The sequence below is a fragment of the Mirounga angustirostris genome, unplaced genomic scaffold (assembly GCF_029215605.1).
Source record: "Mirounga angustirostris isolate CCGP_5_RB_7025 unplaced genomic scaffold, mMirAng1.0.hap1 SCAF_10, whole genome shotgun sequence".
Classification (NCBI taxonomy): Eukaryota; Metazoa; Chordata; class Mammalia; order Carnivora; family Phocidae; genus Mirounga; species Mirounga angustirostris.
In genome coordinates, this window is record NW_026991718.1 from 107333733 (window position 1) to 107347802 (window position 14070).

The window sequence follows — 14070 nt, forward strand, 5'->3', positions numbered from 1 at the left end:
CTCGTTTTCAACTTTAAAGATTTGGTCCAAATGTGCTTGCTGTTTTGTAACGAAAGAAAGTTTCCAGAAAACACTAGGCCTGCTAATTTCCTTCACTTTTGAATGGCAAAAAAATGCATTTCAGAACTGCAGCTCCGGCCTCCACGACTGGTCGTTCTAAGGCGGCTTTGGGGAGCAAGGAATGCGTCTAAGACCCCAGTCCGGATGTCGGCGCTGCACCTAGGTGGGTTCCGAGTCTGCGGAAAACACGCACGGGATGGGGGGACCCCGGGGATGCCCGACGCCCCCGGTCGCCGACGCTAGCCCTTTCCAGGAACGCGCGGGCCCGCCCCCCGCGCGCGGCCGCCGATTGGCCAGGACGGCGCCGGCGTGACGTCAAGTCCCGCCCCATCGCCCCTCAGGCCCCGCCCCGCGGGGTGGCCTGGCGGTTTGGTCTGGAGCAGCTGAAACCGGTTTGAGTGGAGTCGCTTCCTGCCGCTCGGCGCCGCCCGGGGCTGCCTGGGGGAGCGCTGGCGAGGCGCTGACGGCGGGCGCCCGGCTTCTCGGCCCGCGGCCCTCGCTCTCGAGCGCAGCGGCGGCGACGGCGGTGACGGCGCGGACCCGCGGAGCAGGCAGGTGAGGCGGGCCGCCAGGCCTGGCCCGGCGCTCGGTGCGGAGGCCGCGGCGGCAGCTCACGTGGCAACCGAGCTGTCAGGGCGGCCCGGCTGGGGATGCGGCGGGGCGAGGGGTGGGCAGGTGCCCCGGCCCCGGCCCTGCGGGCACCGTCCCCTGGGGAACACTGGCCTGGACGTTCGCGCCGGTACGTCGGTGGGCACCCTCTGTCTATTTGGACTTTTATTGTTTGCTCCCACGATTCCCTGGGCTGCCTGGTGCTTAGTTCCTCTCTGAAAAATTCGGACAGTATTTTCCCTGCCAGAATTCATAGAGCCTAAGACCACCACGAGTATACGAACTTAAGGAACGAAGAAACAGAAATTGCCACTGAAATCTGTTTGTGCACCCCTAACCCGCAGCATGCCCCTCGCTCACCACTACTCGATCCGTCTGTGCGTAATCCTTAGTGTTTTGGCAACTGCTTATTTTCTGAAATTGCCTAACCACATAGTCGAAGGCATGCTTGTATAATCCAGTTGTTCCAAAAAACCGAAGTGCCTTCTTATCCTAAGGAGAGGTCCCAGGAATAGACATCTTTGCTCTCCATGCAGTTTTGGGAAAGCTGCACCGTCTCTCCAAAACTGCTCTTGGCCCAAAGCTCTTCAGATTGCCATGATGCCCTCTGGGGGGACTCCTCGATCAGTTAGGGGCTTCATCAGCCCCCTCTCACCCCACTGCCCCGTCGTAAAGGAAATCGTTCATGGATTCAGTCATGAATTGCAGAGAATTCTTTTATTTTGAGGCAGCTGTGGAGTCCAATGTAGTGCCGACATAGAAGAAGATTGAACCGAGCAGGATGTTCAGACCTGATGATGTTTTCTTCATACTCTTCTGTGGCCCTCTCTATTCGCGCCTAGTAACTACCCCCTTCTCTACCCCTTCATGTTTCTCCCTCTTGCTACATTTCTGACAGTTGTGACTTAGCTAAGAAGTAAATACAAGCTATCTGTCCTTTTTTCAACTCCTGATGGTCTGGATACAAATGATTCAGGATAAAGCAAACAGGTAAAACTGCACGTGGCCTAATCTGTTCTGGACTTAAGAACTAGGGAGAACCAATACTCGACACAAAATAAGACTTAGGGAAGTTCTGTTCGGAAAAATAATGACCACAAAAGAAATCTCACGGTGGCAGAGTAAAATTTGATACCTACAAAAAGTAGGTTGATGAATCAAATCCTTGTATGTAATCTAACCAGGGAAAGCATATGAACTATACATGACATAATATCAAGACAAAGTGAAATGGAAAACATTTGGAAAACTTTTACTGCATTGCTTAGAAAGTTGAACCAGGAATAAACCTGGCTTAGTGAAATCTCCAGAAATGCATAATGAAAATCCATTCGTGTCTTCATGGCTCAAGTATACTGGGGTCAGAATAGTGGGCTCATAATGATCCTCCAAAAGGATTAACAGAAATTAACTTAGGAAAACATAGGTATTTCATATATTCTTTATAGCCAGTTATGAGGACCAAAGCTGCTGGAGTCTAGGAAAGAGTAAGACTTGGAAATGGCTTTTTTCTTTGAAAAAATTTGAAGGAAGACAGAGATGTTCTTTTCGGCCAGAAAAACACATTTTAACTAAAAATATCTGTGATCTCAATATAGCTGTAAACTAAATGTTCCTGTACCTTGGTTTGCTTAAATATCCCTTTTGGGGTGCCTGCGTGGCTCAGTTGGTTAAGCGACTGCCTTCAGCTCAGGTCATGGTCCCGGAATCCTGGGATCGAGTCCCACATCGGGCTCCTGGCTCAGCGGGGAGCCTGCTTCTCCCCCTGACCCTTTCCCCTCTCATGCTGTTTCTCTTTCTCTCTCTCTCTCTCAAATAAATAAATAAATAAAATCTTTAAAAAAAAAAAAATAAATACCCCTTTTGTTCCTCAAGCTGGTAGACCAGTAAGGTCATGTGTTGGGATAGTTTCTTTGACCAAAAAAATAGAGTAAAGTTTATTTTGGCAGGTAGTGTAAACTGAAATATTTCTTGAATGTAAATTACAATGTCATACTTTACTAATTGCTTAAGTCTTTAAAAAATGTTAAAATACTGTTAGATGCTACTCAAAATCTCAGATGAGAATACTGTTTGATATTTATCTTCAAAAAGCACAAAATGGAAGTTTTATATAAAACAAATTGTGTTGGTTAAATTACATTTACAGTCAGCTCATGTACATGAAAATGACTAGATTTTTTCACCTTACTCTTGTTTTGTGTATGTCTGGAAGACCTCCCCTGTCCAAGTTGGGATTTTTTTTTTTTTTTTTTTTGCTTGTTTGGAAGAGGAAATGTTGGTGGGTGTGTAAATTTTGCATTCTGCAACAGTACAGTATTTTACTTTGTCACTACTGTTTTGGTGGTAGCTGGGTGCCAAAATTGTGCACACCAATCCTGCACCAGAATTTTGGCCTCTGTCCACAATCAAGTAAACTGATGTAGGAGCAGCTCCCCAGGCTTTTATTTGGTATGGTATTAAATTGTGGAGGGGAAAGAGAGGAAATTAAACCACACTATAGGACTTTTGGCAATCCAAATGAAAAATGATGCTTTGTTGACATCCAGGGAGGTTTTGAGGGGGGGTGTGTTTTTGTGCTTGTGTATGTAGTTTTGTACAGTACATTTACTGCAGCTATTACAATAACTGTTACCAAGTTACTATAGGCACTTTTACAAGCAACCTTAAGAATGAAAGTCAATTTTAATAATCAATTGAATTTATGTAAGTTTCCCATTTAATGCAGTAGAAATTTAGAGGTAATTTTGTGCCAGTTGTTGATTTTAATACATGGGAATAATTACATTTGATTTCCCTAAAATTGGCTAAAATAGATATTTAAAATTGATCAGAAAATAGTTGAGTAGCAACTATGTAATTATGTAGATGAGATTATGTAGTCCTTTGTTGAAAACTGACAGTAAATACTGGGTGAAAGTAGAAGTTGTAGGTTGCAATTAAGGTTGGTTATGCACCAGTTTTGCTGGATGATGGGGCTTTTTGCTGTGTCCCAAAATTCAGTTACGTAAAAGCCAAGCTCTTTTGCTAGTCTTGAGGTTTCTTTATATGACATAAATTAAAGGTAAGAGTGTGGTGTTTAGTGAACTATTTAATTATTAGAAAAGGAAGTATTACTATTCTTAGAGTTAGTACTCCGATTCCTATCAGATGTCATATTAAAGGAGAGCTAATAAGATACTTGGATAATGATTGTTTAATGAGGGGGTTAACAGTCTACAGCTATTTTTAGTTTTAGAACATTCTTTGGCAGTGCTAGAACTGAATGTATATGCTTTAAATAGATTGTGTTTGTTCTTAGACACAAATTATTTTGATCAAGGACAGGATTTTCTCTAGTGCACGGTCTTGGGTTTTCTAACTGAAATGGTAGAGTTATCAAATAGGGAATTCTGTATGAAGGTGATATGAAACCACATTGACCGGTGGTCTTGCTTAATATGAATATTCAGTATTTACATTTTATCATTGATGTAAGTGGGATGATAAATAGTTTGTAGCTAACAGTGAGTCTGGAATTTTGACCCTCATAGCAGCCCCCTGTGGATCAGGTTTCTCAGCCTCCGCCCTATTGTTATTTGGAGGTGGACAGTTATTTGTGGAGAGCTATTCTGTGCATTGCATGGTGTTTAACAGCACTTTGGCCTCTAGCCACTGGATGCCAGCAGTATCACTCCCAGTTGGGACAACCAAAAATGTCTACTGACATTGCCAAGTACCCCTTGGAGGGCAGAATTGTCCCCAGTGAGAACTGCTTGCTATAGATCTACCTTGGCTTGGAAGTGTAGTTACTTGAGCAGCAGTGTTCATTGAATGGTCATTGCAGAGTTGGGTATACGTTCATGGGGTGGGAAAAGGAGCAAAGGGGAAATAGAAGAATGAATAGCTATGAAAATTACTTTATGATTTTTAAAATAATGTATAAATACAAATAACCTTTAAGCTGGTAAACTAATGAAATGATGCAGAGTAAAGACGTTGGAATTATTTTAGGAATACTGGTAAATTGGGGCACAAATTTTTGGGGAGGGTTTGGAGAAGTTATGTAGAATGATCTGCCCTTGTGTAGAGTGTGTGTTCTTTCTATATATAAGTTATATAGCCTCCTTTAGAATTGATACTGTATATAATTTTAAAAATCTGTTATCTTTCCTCAGGTACTTAAATTAGGGGGTGGTAAACAGATTGGTTTGGCTGGGAAAAACAACCAAGAAATGAAAAATCAGCTAGAGAGAAAATGTGCATAGGACATCAAGGATTAGGGGTTTAGATTTCTGTAAGTAATCGAAGTAATTCCTAGTCAGGGACATGAGGAAGAATATTTTAACTGACATAAAATGTATTATTGGGAAGACAGAATACAAAGACAAATCCAAAAAATGTATTATTGGGAAGACAGAATCCAAGAATGCAGAATCCAATCCAGGTTAGAATGCTTAGGATTTTGAATGAAGTTCAGACCGTAGAAAGAAAGGCCTCTATGTAGGATCAATTAGAATCAATAGGGTTTGGTAATAGAGCACAGAGTTGAGACTTTAAATTTGAGTCTACAGAACTAGAGTAATAACAGTCCAGAGAAAATCTGAAAAGAGTGGTTTATGGGGGAGGGTTGTGTTTTTTTTTAAGTTATTAGTTACATTACTTAGAAGCAGAATCTGCATCTTGTTGCAGAACATAACTAGTTTGTTTCAGTGAATGGTACTTAAGTTCTTCAGTTGTTTCCTTGTTATTAAAGTTGAAACTTTATTGAAGTAGAAATTCTCTCTTGAGCCAAGTTTTTTTCTGTCTGTAGTTGTGTTTTGTTTTTGTTTTGCTTTTTTTCCTCCGTCATAACACGAGCCTGGTCGGGAAAGATAGATTGAGTTCAGAACAGCTGCTTATCAGAAGAGAAAGTTTGTAACAGAATCTTGAATCCTTAAAAAAAAAAAAAAAAAGTTTGGACACTTGTTTTGCAATTTTTCTGGTCCCTACACACAGAAAAGGTTTTAACATTATGCCTTAAAAATTGCTAGGTACCTCCTAAATCATTCAGCCTTTATATATGAGTTTTCTGGAATCTTTTGTTCACAGTTCTGATTTATTTATTTTTGGTTTTTGTTTTGTTTTTTAATTTGTTTCTTGGTGGTAGCTATTTAGAGCTAAGATTTTTATATATTTTAAATGACATCTTCTCTTTTTCTCCCTAGCTCAACATTGTAAAATAAATCCATCAGAATGACACCTTCTCAGGTTACTTTTGAAATAAGAGGAACTCTTTTACCAGGTATTGTAAAATTTTACTTTGAAACAAAATTTTACATGAGTATTTTTTTATCTTGATTATCTTAAATATGCAGTTTGTTATTACAATAGGACTAATTTTTAGATGAAACTATCTTTAGAACTTACCTTATTTTTCAGAAATGTGCTTGGAGTATAGTATACTTAAGGGGGCGCCTGGGTGGCTCAGTCGTTAAGTGTCTGCCTTCGGCTCAGGTCGTGGTCCCAGGGTCCTGGGATCGAGCCCCGCATCAGGCTCCCTGCTCGGTGGGAGGCCTGCTTCTCCCTCTCCCACTCCCCCTGCTTGTGTTCCCTCTCTCACTATCTCTCTCTCTCTGTCAAATAAATAAAATCTTAAAAAAAAAAAAAAAAGAAAAGAAAAAAAACCATACTTCCCCAAATAGTAAATGTCTTAGTCTCATATTTTCCAAGAAAGCTGTGAATTTATTTAATTTTGCACAGGACGAAGATAGTGGGACTAACCATGAAAATGAGGGAAATTTTGCTAGTGCAAGAAGTTGGTGAACTATTTGGTTAGATAATTTTGTTCCCTATTTGTAAATTTTTTGGCTTATTTTATGTTTTGCTGTCTACTAAAGCAGTGTGAAGTAATTTTAGGGTAAATAGCATATCAAAATAGTATCATGCCTGGGGTATGTATCTCCTTATTTAATATACTCACTATACTGGCCAGTTCCTCAAATCTGTTACATTCTTTCCCTCTTTTGGGCCTTTCTCAAATTGTTTCCTCTGTCTGGATCTGTGGCCTCCCTTCTCCCCTTTAACTCTCCTTAATGCCAACCCCACATTTAGCTAGGTTAGGATCCCTGTGAAATTCAGGGTTCCAGGACTTTTCGTAGTACCTTACAGATTTTATGGAATTATTTGAGTAATTTTGTTTATGGATAGATTGTAAGCTCTGTGAAAATGTGACTTTGTCTTGTCATGCTGAGTGCATGCATCTAACACAGTGCCTGGCTCAGAATAGGGGTAAATATGTGTTCAAAGAATGAATAAATGATTCACTCTGTATATTCAGCATCTTTGGTCTAGCAGCCATCAGAGCGATGTAGGAAAGATGTCATTAGGGTTCAAAGCCAATGGCCAAGAAAGAATTCTTGAGATGTCTTTGGTGCAAAAAGGTGGTTTTATTAAAGCACAGGGACAGGACCCTTCGGCAGAAAGAGCTGCATCGGGGTCATGAGGAGTGGCCCATTATATACTTTCAAGTTGGGAGGGGGTTAGGGATAGCATAAGTCTCTAAGGAATTTTGGAAGCAAGGTTTCCAGGACTTTGAGGGGGCTAGCTATTGTTGGGAAAAGGTAATTTATTACTGCCTAATAAAACCTTAGTCATGAGACCCTTCAGATGTATATCGGTGTGCCATATGCTTGGGGGATGATTACCAACACATATCTTGGGGGGGGTTAGAGCTAAAGGAAGTTTCCAAAGGAATTTTTATATGTTAAAGTAGACTTACAGGATTGGGGGGGCGGTCAGACTAGAATTGTTTTTTGCCCTTAGCAAAGTATTAACATCGAGGCAGTTGAGTCCCTAGAGGAATGTCACTCTGCCTCTTTCAAGGACTTGTCAGTGGGCTGTACGTAGTAAGGAAATTTAATAATTTTTCTTCTGCCTTTGTTTCCCACATCAAGAGCAGTTGACAGAGTGTATGTTTGTCCAAGTTAAATTCTTCGCCAAGATGATCTGGTAGAGAGCTCCCATCTCTGGGCAGGATTCTGCAGATTGAAGATTGCTAGTGGCTGATAGGTTGGCTCACTTGGGTCAAGAGCTCACCTTAGTCCAGTGTATAGCCTTCTCTGTGGAGAGAAGACTGCAGAGCGGTATCATATCCTTTCAGGGAATTGTACACAGGCACTTTAAGTTAAAAGGAGCTGGCCATGTCAGGCATAGGGACCAACCACAGAATTATCCCTAGAAGGGTGAGCTTGATGAGGGTCTTATTCTCAAGGACTAGAGGGAAGATAGTGGTGGATGTGAATGTAAGAGAGGACCATGTACACAGCAACATGTATGACTTTGGGAATGAATATTTATATTTAGCAATAGCATTTATCTTTCTTTTTAATCAGAGAAGGTGGTGATAACCTAAGTTAATTACAAAACAAAATCTGGTTACTCTAAAGAATTGGTGAATATTTTGATACGAAATCTCTATATGTAACCACTCTATGCTTGACAAACATGTATTTAGAACCCCAAAAGCTCCTGAGTGATTATCGCACTTGAAATTTTAGTTAAGTTTTAGACAGTCCAAGCTTATAGAATGCTCACGCAGGTGGTTAAAGCCACCTACAATTCTGGCTTTACTAGAGTAGTGCTTAAAAGCCACTCAGAATGTGGAGGAGTTTGTCTTGAACTTTGTTCACTTGGCCTCAGTTCATTATCTTTTCTTTATGAATTTTAATTACAGTAATTCAGAATGTATTGCTATGTAAGTCAAAGTCTTCTCCACTTATATCCAATAATTTTTTTAAAGATTTATTCTCTCTTTAGAGAGAGCATGTGCAAGCAGGAGTAGCAGGGGTGCCAGAGGGAGAGGGCGAGAGAGAATCTCAAGCAGACTCCCCACTCAGTGTAGAGCCCAATGCAGGGCTCGATTCCACGACCCAAGATCATGACCCAAGCTGAAACCAAGAGTCGGACGCTCAACTGACTGAACCATCCAGGCACTTTGAAGTTGTAGACTTTTACTGAATGTATGTAATTCAGCAAATACAGGTGACAGCTATATTTTCGTTTGTCTGTTGATGAGAAGTCTTCAGGTAAAACAATAGTCATTATTTTAGTAAGGAAAACTAGATTTTTCACTATGTAAGTCTTTGTTTTGAGGATTTTTTGTTATTGTTGTTGTCCCCACTGATAATTTTCTTAATCTTTAGCTTGTTAATAGCCACTGTTTGAGTTCCTGGAAAATAATGGTTACTGTTTCTCTAGAATACTTATGTGCATTTAGTGTGTGCCTTTTTAAATCAGAAACTGCCTTGGGGCGCCTGAGTGGCTCAGTCGTTAAGCATCTGCCTTCGGCTCGGGTCATGGTCCCAGGGTCCTGGGATCGAGCCCCGCATAGGGCTCCCTGCTCTGCGGGAGGCCTGCTTCTCTCTCTCCCACTCCCCCTGCTTGTGTTCCCTCTCTCGCTGTGTCTTTAAAAAAAAACATTTAAAAAAAAAAAATAAATCGGAAGCTGCCTTGAAGGCAGGAACTGTGGCATGATCACTTTGTCTTCTTGGTGCTTGTTTATTGGCTCAGTTAAGTGGTTGAACAAATGAAGAATAGTTCACCTCTATACATCCCTCCTTTTCTTTGGTTTTGGTTCTTTAGAGGTAGGTCAAGTTAAGAATGCAGGTGTTGGTGCGGTGCCTGGGTCTGACGCATGTCTCCAGGGAGGCTCCTCCCATCTCTGCTAAAGGTGACTGCATCCAGGTTCTAGTGGAACTGACTGCTCTTTTCGTGCTTCCTAGAACTAAAATTTGAAACTTTCCTGCTTAGCCCACTATAACTGCTTGTTCTGTTTCTTTAGGAGAAGTTTTTGCCATATGTGGAAGCTGTGATGCTTTGGGAAATTGGAGTCCTCAGAATGCTGTGGCTCTTCTTCCAGAAAATGAGACAGGTGGTGAAAGGTAAGAAGGGAAATAACAGGTTACAGAATAATTGTGACATCCAGATTAGAAATTTGGGGGGTTTCTAAGATACCCTTCATATATTTTTTCTCTTTTAGTTTTAATTTTTATGACCGTTCTTGCATGTGCATAGAGTGAAGTAGTTGTACAAGGTTGGTTATAAAAAAAAAAGTTTCTGTTTCTCAATTTCCCACTTCAACCATTTTCAATTTTCGGCTGGTTCTTTTGGTAGTTACCACCATATTTCTAAATAACAGGCTTATATTGCTATTTCTTTTTTTTTTTTAAGATTTTATTTATTTATTTGACAGAGAGAGAGAGAGAGCTAGAGAGGGAACACAAGCAGGGGGAGCGGGAGAGGGAGAAGCAGGCTTCCTGCCGAGCAGGGAGCCTGATGTGGGGCTCGATTACAGGACCCTGGGATCATGACCTGAGCCGAAGGCAGATGCTTAACGACTGAGCCACCCAGGCACCCCTCTATTTCTTATTTTTTTAAGCTTTTTTAAGGTATTATGTTTTGGCTCTCAGTATATATTCTTTTTTTTTTTTTTTTTTTAAGATTTTATTTATTTATTTGACACAGAGAGAGAGCACAAGTAGGAAGAGCAGCAGGCAGAGGGAGAGGGAGAAGCAGGCTCCCCACTGAGCAGGGAGCCCCATGGGGGACTGGATCCCAGGACCCTGGGATCATGACCTGAGCCGAAGGCAGTCGCTTAACCAACTGAGCCACCCAGGTGCCCCTATATTCTTTTTTTTTTAAAAGATTTTATTTATTTATTTGAGAGAGAGATCAAGAGAGAGAGCACACCAGTGGTGGTGGGGCAAGGGCAAAGGGAGAAGGAGGAGCAGACTCCCCGCTGAATAGGGAGCCCGATGTGGGGCTCGATCTCAGGACCCCAGGATCATGACCTGAGCTGAAAGCAGATGCTTAATCAACTGAACCCCTCTCAGTACATATTCTTGATAAAAGATCTGATTTTTGCTTTGGCCTATAAAATAATTTTCTGTAGCAGAGAAGTGGAACAGGTATTTTAGTTAATGTTCTGAAATGAGTTTGCAGCCGACATTAAACACAGCACTAAAGTTAGCATGGGTGTATTGGTGCATTGCAGTGGGGAAAGAAGGGCCTGGGTGCTGGTTTCAGTTCTGCAGTTAACTGCAATCTTGGGCAGATCTAATTTCTCTAGGCCTGGGTTACCTCATCTGCATGGTAAAAGGGTTAGGACAGAATCAGTGAATATTGACGAAGATGGTACTTCTTCACTTGGGGATATTTGGAAGCATTATGGGTTGTAAAGATTATGTGTGGGAGGTAAGGAGAGAGGAGATCTTAAACAGTATACAAATACATGCAGTGGCCCTAGGGAGAAACACCAAATTACATGATTATTAAGCTCAAATTGTTTTCCATGTAGAGCAGTGCTACTGAAAATGTGGCCTGTGGGCCACTGCTAGAGAAAAAAAAACTTTAGTTTTTCTAATAATCAGTGCATTATGTGAGAAATATAGAAATTAAGAGCAATCATTTAGAAATGTTTATAGCACTTTGACATTGCTGGGACATTCATGCATGTCCTTGTGGACTCATCTCTGTTGCACTGGATACATAGAATTATTGGTTACAGGACAGACAAACAAAAACTTGTCCTTCACAACAGATAGCTTGAGGAGCACTGATGGCAAAGCAAAAGAAAGAAACAATACAGTACCATAATGCAAATTAAGGAAAAGAAAAACAGGGGCGCCTGGGTGGCTCAGTCAGTTAAGTGCCTGCCTTTTGTGCAGGTCATGATCCCAGGGTCCTGGGATCCAGTCCCCCATGGGGCTCCTTGCTCAGCGGGGAGCCTGCTTCTCCCTCTGTCTGCGCTCCCCCTCCTTGTGCACTCGCACTTTCTCTGACAATATAAATGAATAAAATCTTAAAAAAAAAAATCTATAAAACACCCTTTTCCTATTTGTCATTAGTGTGACACTTTTTCTCAGCCAATTCTCAGCTGTTTTTATAAGTAAAGTTTAATTGGTAAATAATATTGGAATCACAGAGGAACGAAATGTTTATTCCCTTCAAGTGGCTATTTTTTCTTCCATTTTCAGATCAGTCTGAAGTAAAACCGTATATCTTTCTGAACTTGTTCCTAAAACACACCTTGCCCTGAATGCTTGAGCTGCCCTGTCACATGTCTTAAGTCCATTTCAGCCAACCTGGTCAAAGTTATGTGAACAGATGAGATAATACTTAACTACGTAACTTGAAGGGACCAACCACTTTACCTTGCTGATGCACATTGAAATGTAATTGATTCATATATGGCAGATAAACAGTGTTTCACATGGAGAAAGGAAGTAGATGATACAAGAGGATACAAAAAGCATTTGCTTTGAACACCATTCTTGTGTTTTAGAATTGTGTTTATTTGGATTTCAGTGTTGTGCATCTAAGCCCTTTGTACAAAGCTCTTTTTCAGAGTCTCTCAAGCTTCTCCATAGCTATAGGTTTGTAGTGACAAGAGCGCTGTTAGGATTTGTTTTTTCAACTTACAGATAATTTGAAAGTCATAGTATTGTTTTCTAATAATGCAGAAAATGTGGGTCACTTGTCGTTTTATTTGCTCTTGTAGATTTTATGGTATTTTGGGGGAGGATATGAGGTCATTCAGAATCAGGCAGGTGCACTGAGCCTCATTGCCCCTCTGTCCTGACTTCTTGAATTTCATCAGATTATGTTCATTTTTTTTTTTAAAGATTTTATTTATTTATTTGAGAGAGAGAGAGAATGAGAGACAGAGAGCATGAGAGGGAGGAGGGTCAGAGGGAGAAGCAGACTCCCCGCCGAGCAGGGAGCTTGATGCGGGACTCGATCCCGGGACTCCAGGATCATGACCTGAGCCGAAGGCAGTCGCTTAACCAACTGAGCCACCCAGGCGCCCAGATTATGTTCATTTTCTATGTCACTGAACAGTTCTGGTTCATTTTTTTTTTTTTTTTTTAAGATTTTATTTATTTGACAGAAAGAGACAGCGAGAGAGAGAACACAAGCAGGGGCAGTGGGAGAGGGAGAAGCAGGCTTCCCGCTGAGCAGGGAGCCAGATCTGGGGCTCGATTCCAGGACCTTGGGATCATGACCTGAGCCGAAGGCAGCCGCTTAACTGACTGAGCCACCCAGGCACCCCAGTTCCAGTTCATTGTTAACTTTGCAACATTTACTTAGGGAAATGGAATAAAAAAACTCATTGCTTTGCTCTCTCCATCGCTTTTCATTTAGCAGTTCTTAACCAGGGGCACACGTTAGACTCACTTGTGAGGGCTTTAAAAAATACACATGTCTAGATCCTACCCCTGGGGGATGAGGAAGTAGGCATGAGAGAGGGGCCCCAGCACATTTTTCAGAGCTTCCCGCTAATTCTGTACACGTCTGGCGCTGGCTTCACATACTCTGACTGATTTATGAATGAAATAGTGCTAGAAATTTGCCATTTTTTTGTAGCAGAGATGAGAAATAATTGCACCTCAGAGTTGGTAGATACGTCTGCCTGGAATGCTGTGTTGAAAAGGATTCTGAGGCTTATCAGGGAAAAGTAGTGCGGGCGCATGTGCCGAGCATTTGCCGTTCTTGTTTTATAGCAGTGGCCCTCAACTAGCCTTCTATCTTCACCTACCCTGTGAAGTTTTATCAAACTCCACATGACCGGGCTCCACCCAGACCTCTGAATTCAGAGTCTCTCAGGGTGGAGCCAGGGCATATGTATTTTATTACTACCAGATTAATCTGATTGTTGACCATGGGTGACAGGTGGTTGTGGATATTTTGTTAGGAACCCAGGATTGAGTCCGAGTGGGGATAATGCCCTAAAGCCTGCCTTGGCAGAGCCAGGTGCGAAGCAGTGCTAGCCATCTGGTATCGGGGAAGAACATTTGGAGCTGCTGTTTATTCACTAAACTATTCATGCTGAATTAATGTTTGGGTAATGGTCTGTGACAGTGCCTCTCAAACTGAAGTGTTCATCATCAGAGTCACCTGGAGGCTTGTTAAATTACAGATTGCTGGACTCTCCCCCCCAGAGTTTCTAATTCAGTAGGTCTAGGTGTGGCCTGAAAATTTGGATTTCTAACAAACTCCACGGTGATATTGATGGTCCTTGGATCATACTTTGGATAGCACTGGTCTATGATTGGAAGGTAATAAAAATCATTTATAATCATGAGTTGTAGTGACTGCTTTCACTGTTGAGTCAAAGCTTTAGAGTAGTGGTAGACTGTGTTGGCATAGCATAGGTCAGAAGAAGACCCTGAGTTGAAACAAGTAAGATACGGATCCCAATTGCTTGGCGAGGGGAATAGCCAGAGGCTGGGCAGGACAGTCAGGATAAGGGACAGTTGGGAACATGAGTATAGCTCATCTGCCTCAGCCCCAAAGCCTCTTAGCAGCCCTGTAACATCTCTAAGTGGGAAGTCAGAGAAGATTCTGACTGTCGCTTCCACCTTCGTGCTACTTTTTCTGTTT

General features: G+C 41.8%; 1 protein-coding gene across 4 annotated transcripts in view; it reads left to right on the forward strand.

The window, feature by feature from the left end:
• Positions 1 to 426: 426 nt before the first annotated feature.
• The window catches only part of GPCPD1 (glycerophosphocholine phosphodiesterase 1), a 54376-nt gene continuing 40732 nt past the window's right edge, over positions 427 to 14070 (forward strand). For 3 of the 4 annotated variants that reach the window (XM_045885419.3, XM_045885421.3, XM_045885422.3), the window contains exons 1-3: positions 427 to 615; positions 5856 to 5932; positions 9470 to 9569. In XM_045885419.3, the coding sequence (XP_045741375.1) occupies positions 5884 to 5932; positions 9470 to 9569 (149 nt within the window). In that variant the 5' untranslated portion in view covers positions 427 to 615; positions 5856 to 5883. The remainder of the gene's footprint in view (positions 616 to 5855; positions 5933 to 9469; positions 9570 to 14070) is intronic. The other variant, XM_045885420.3, reaches the window with a different exon arrangement.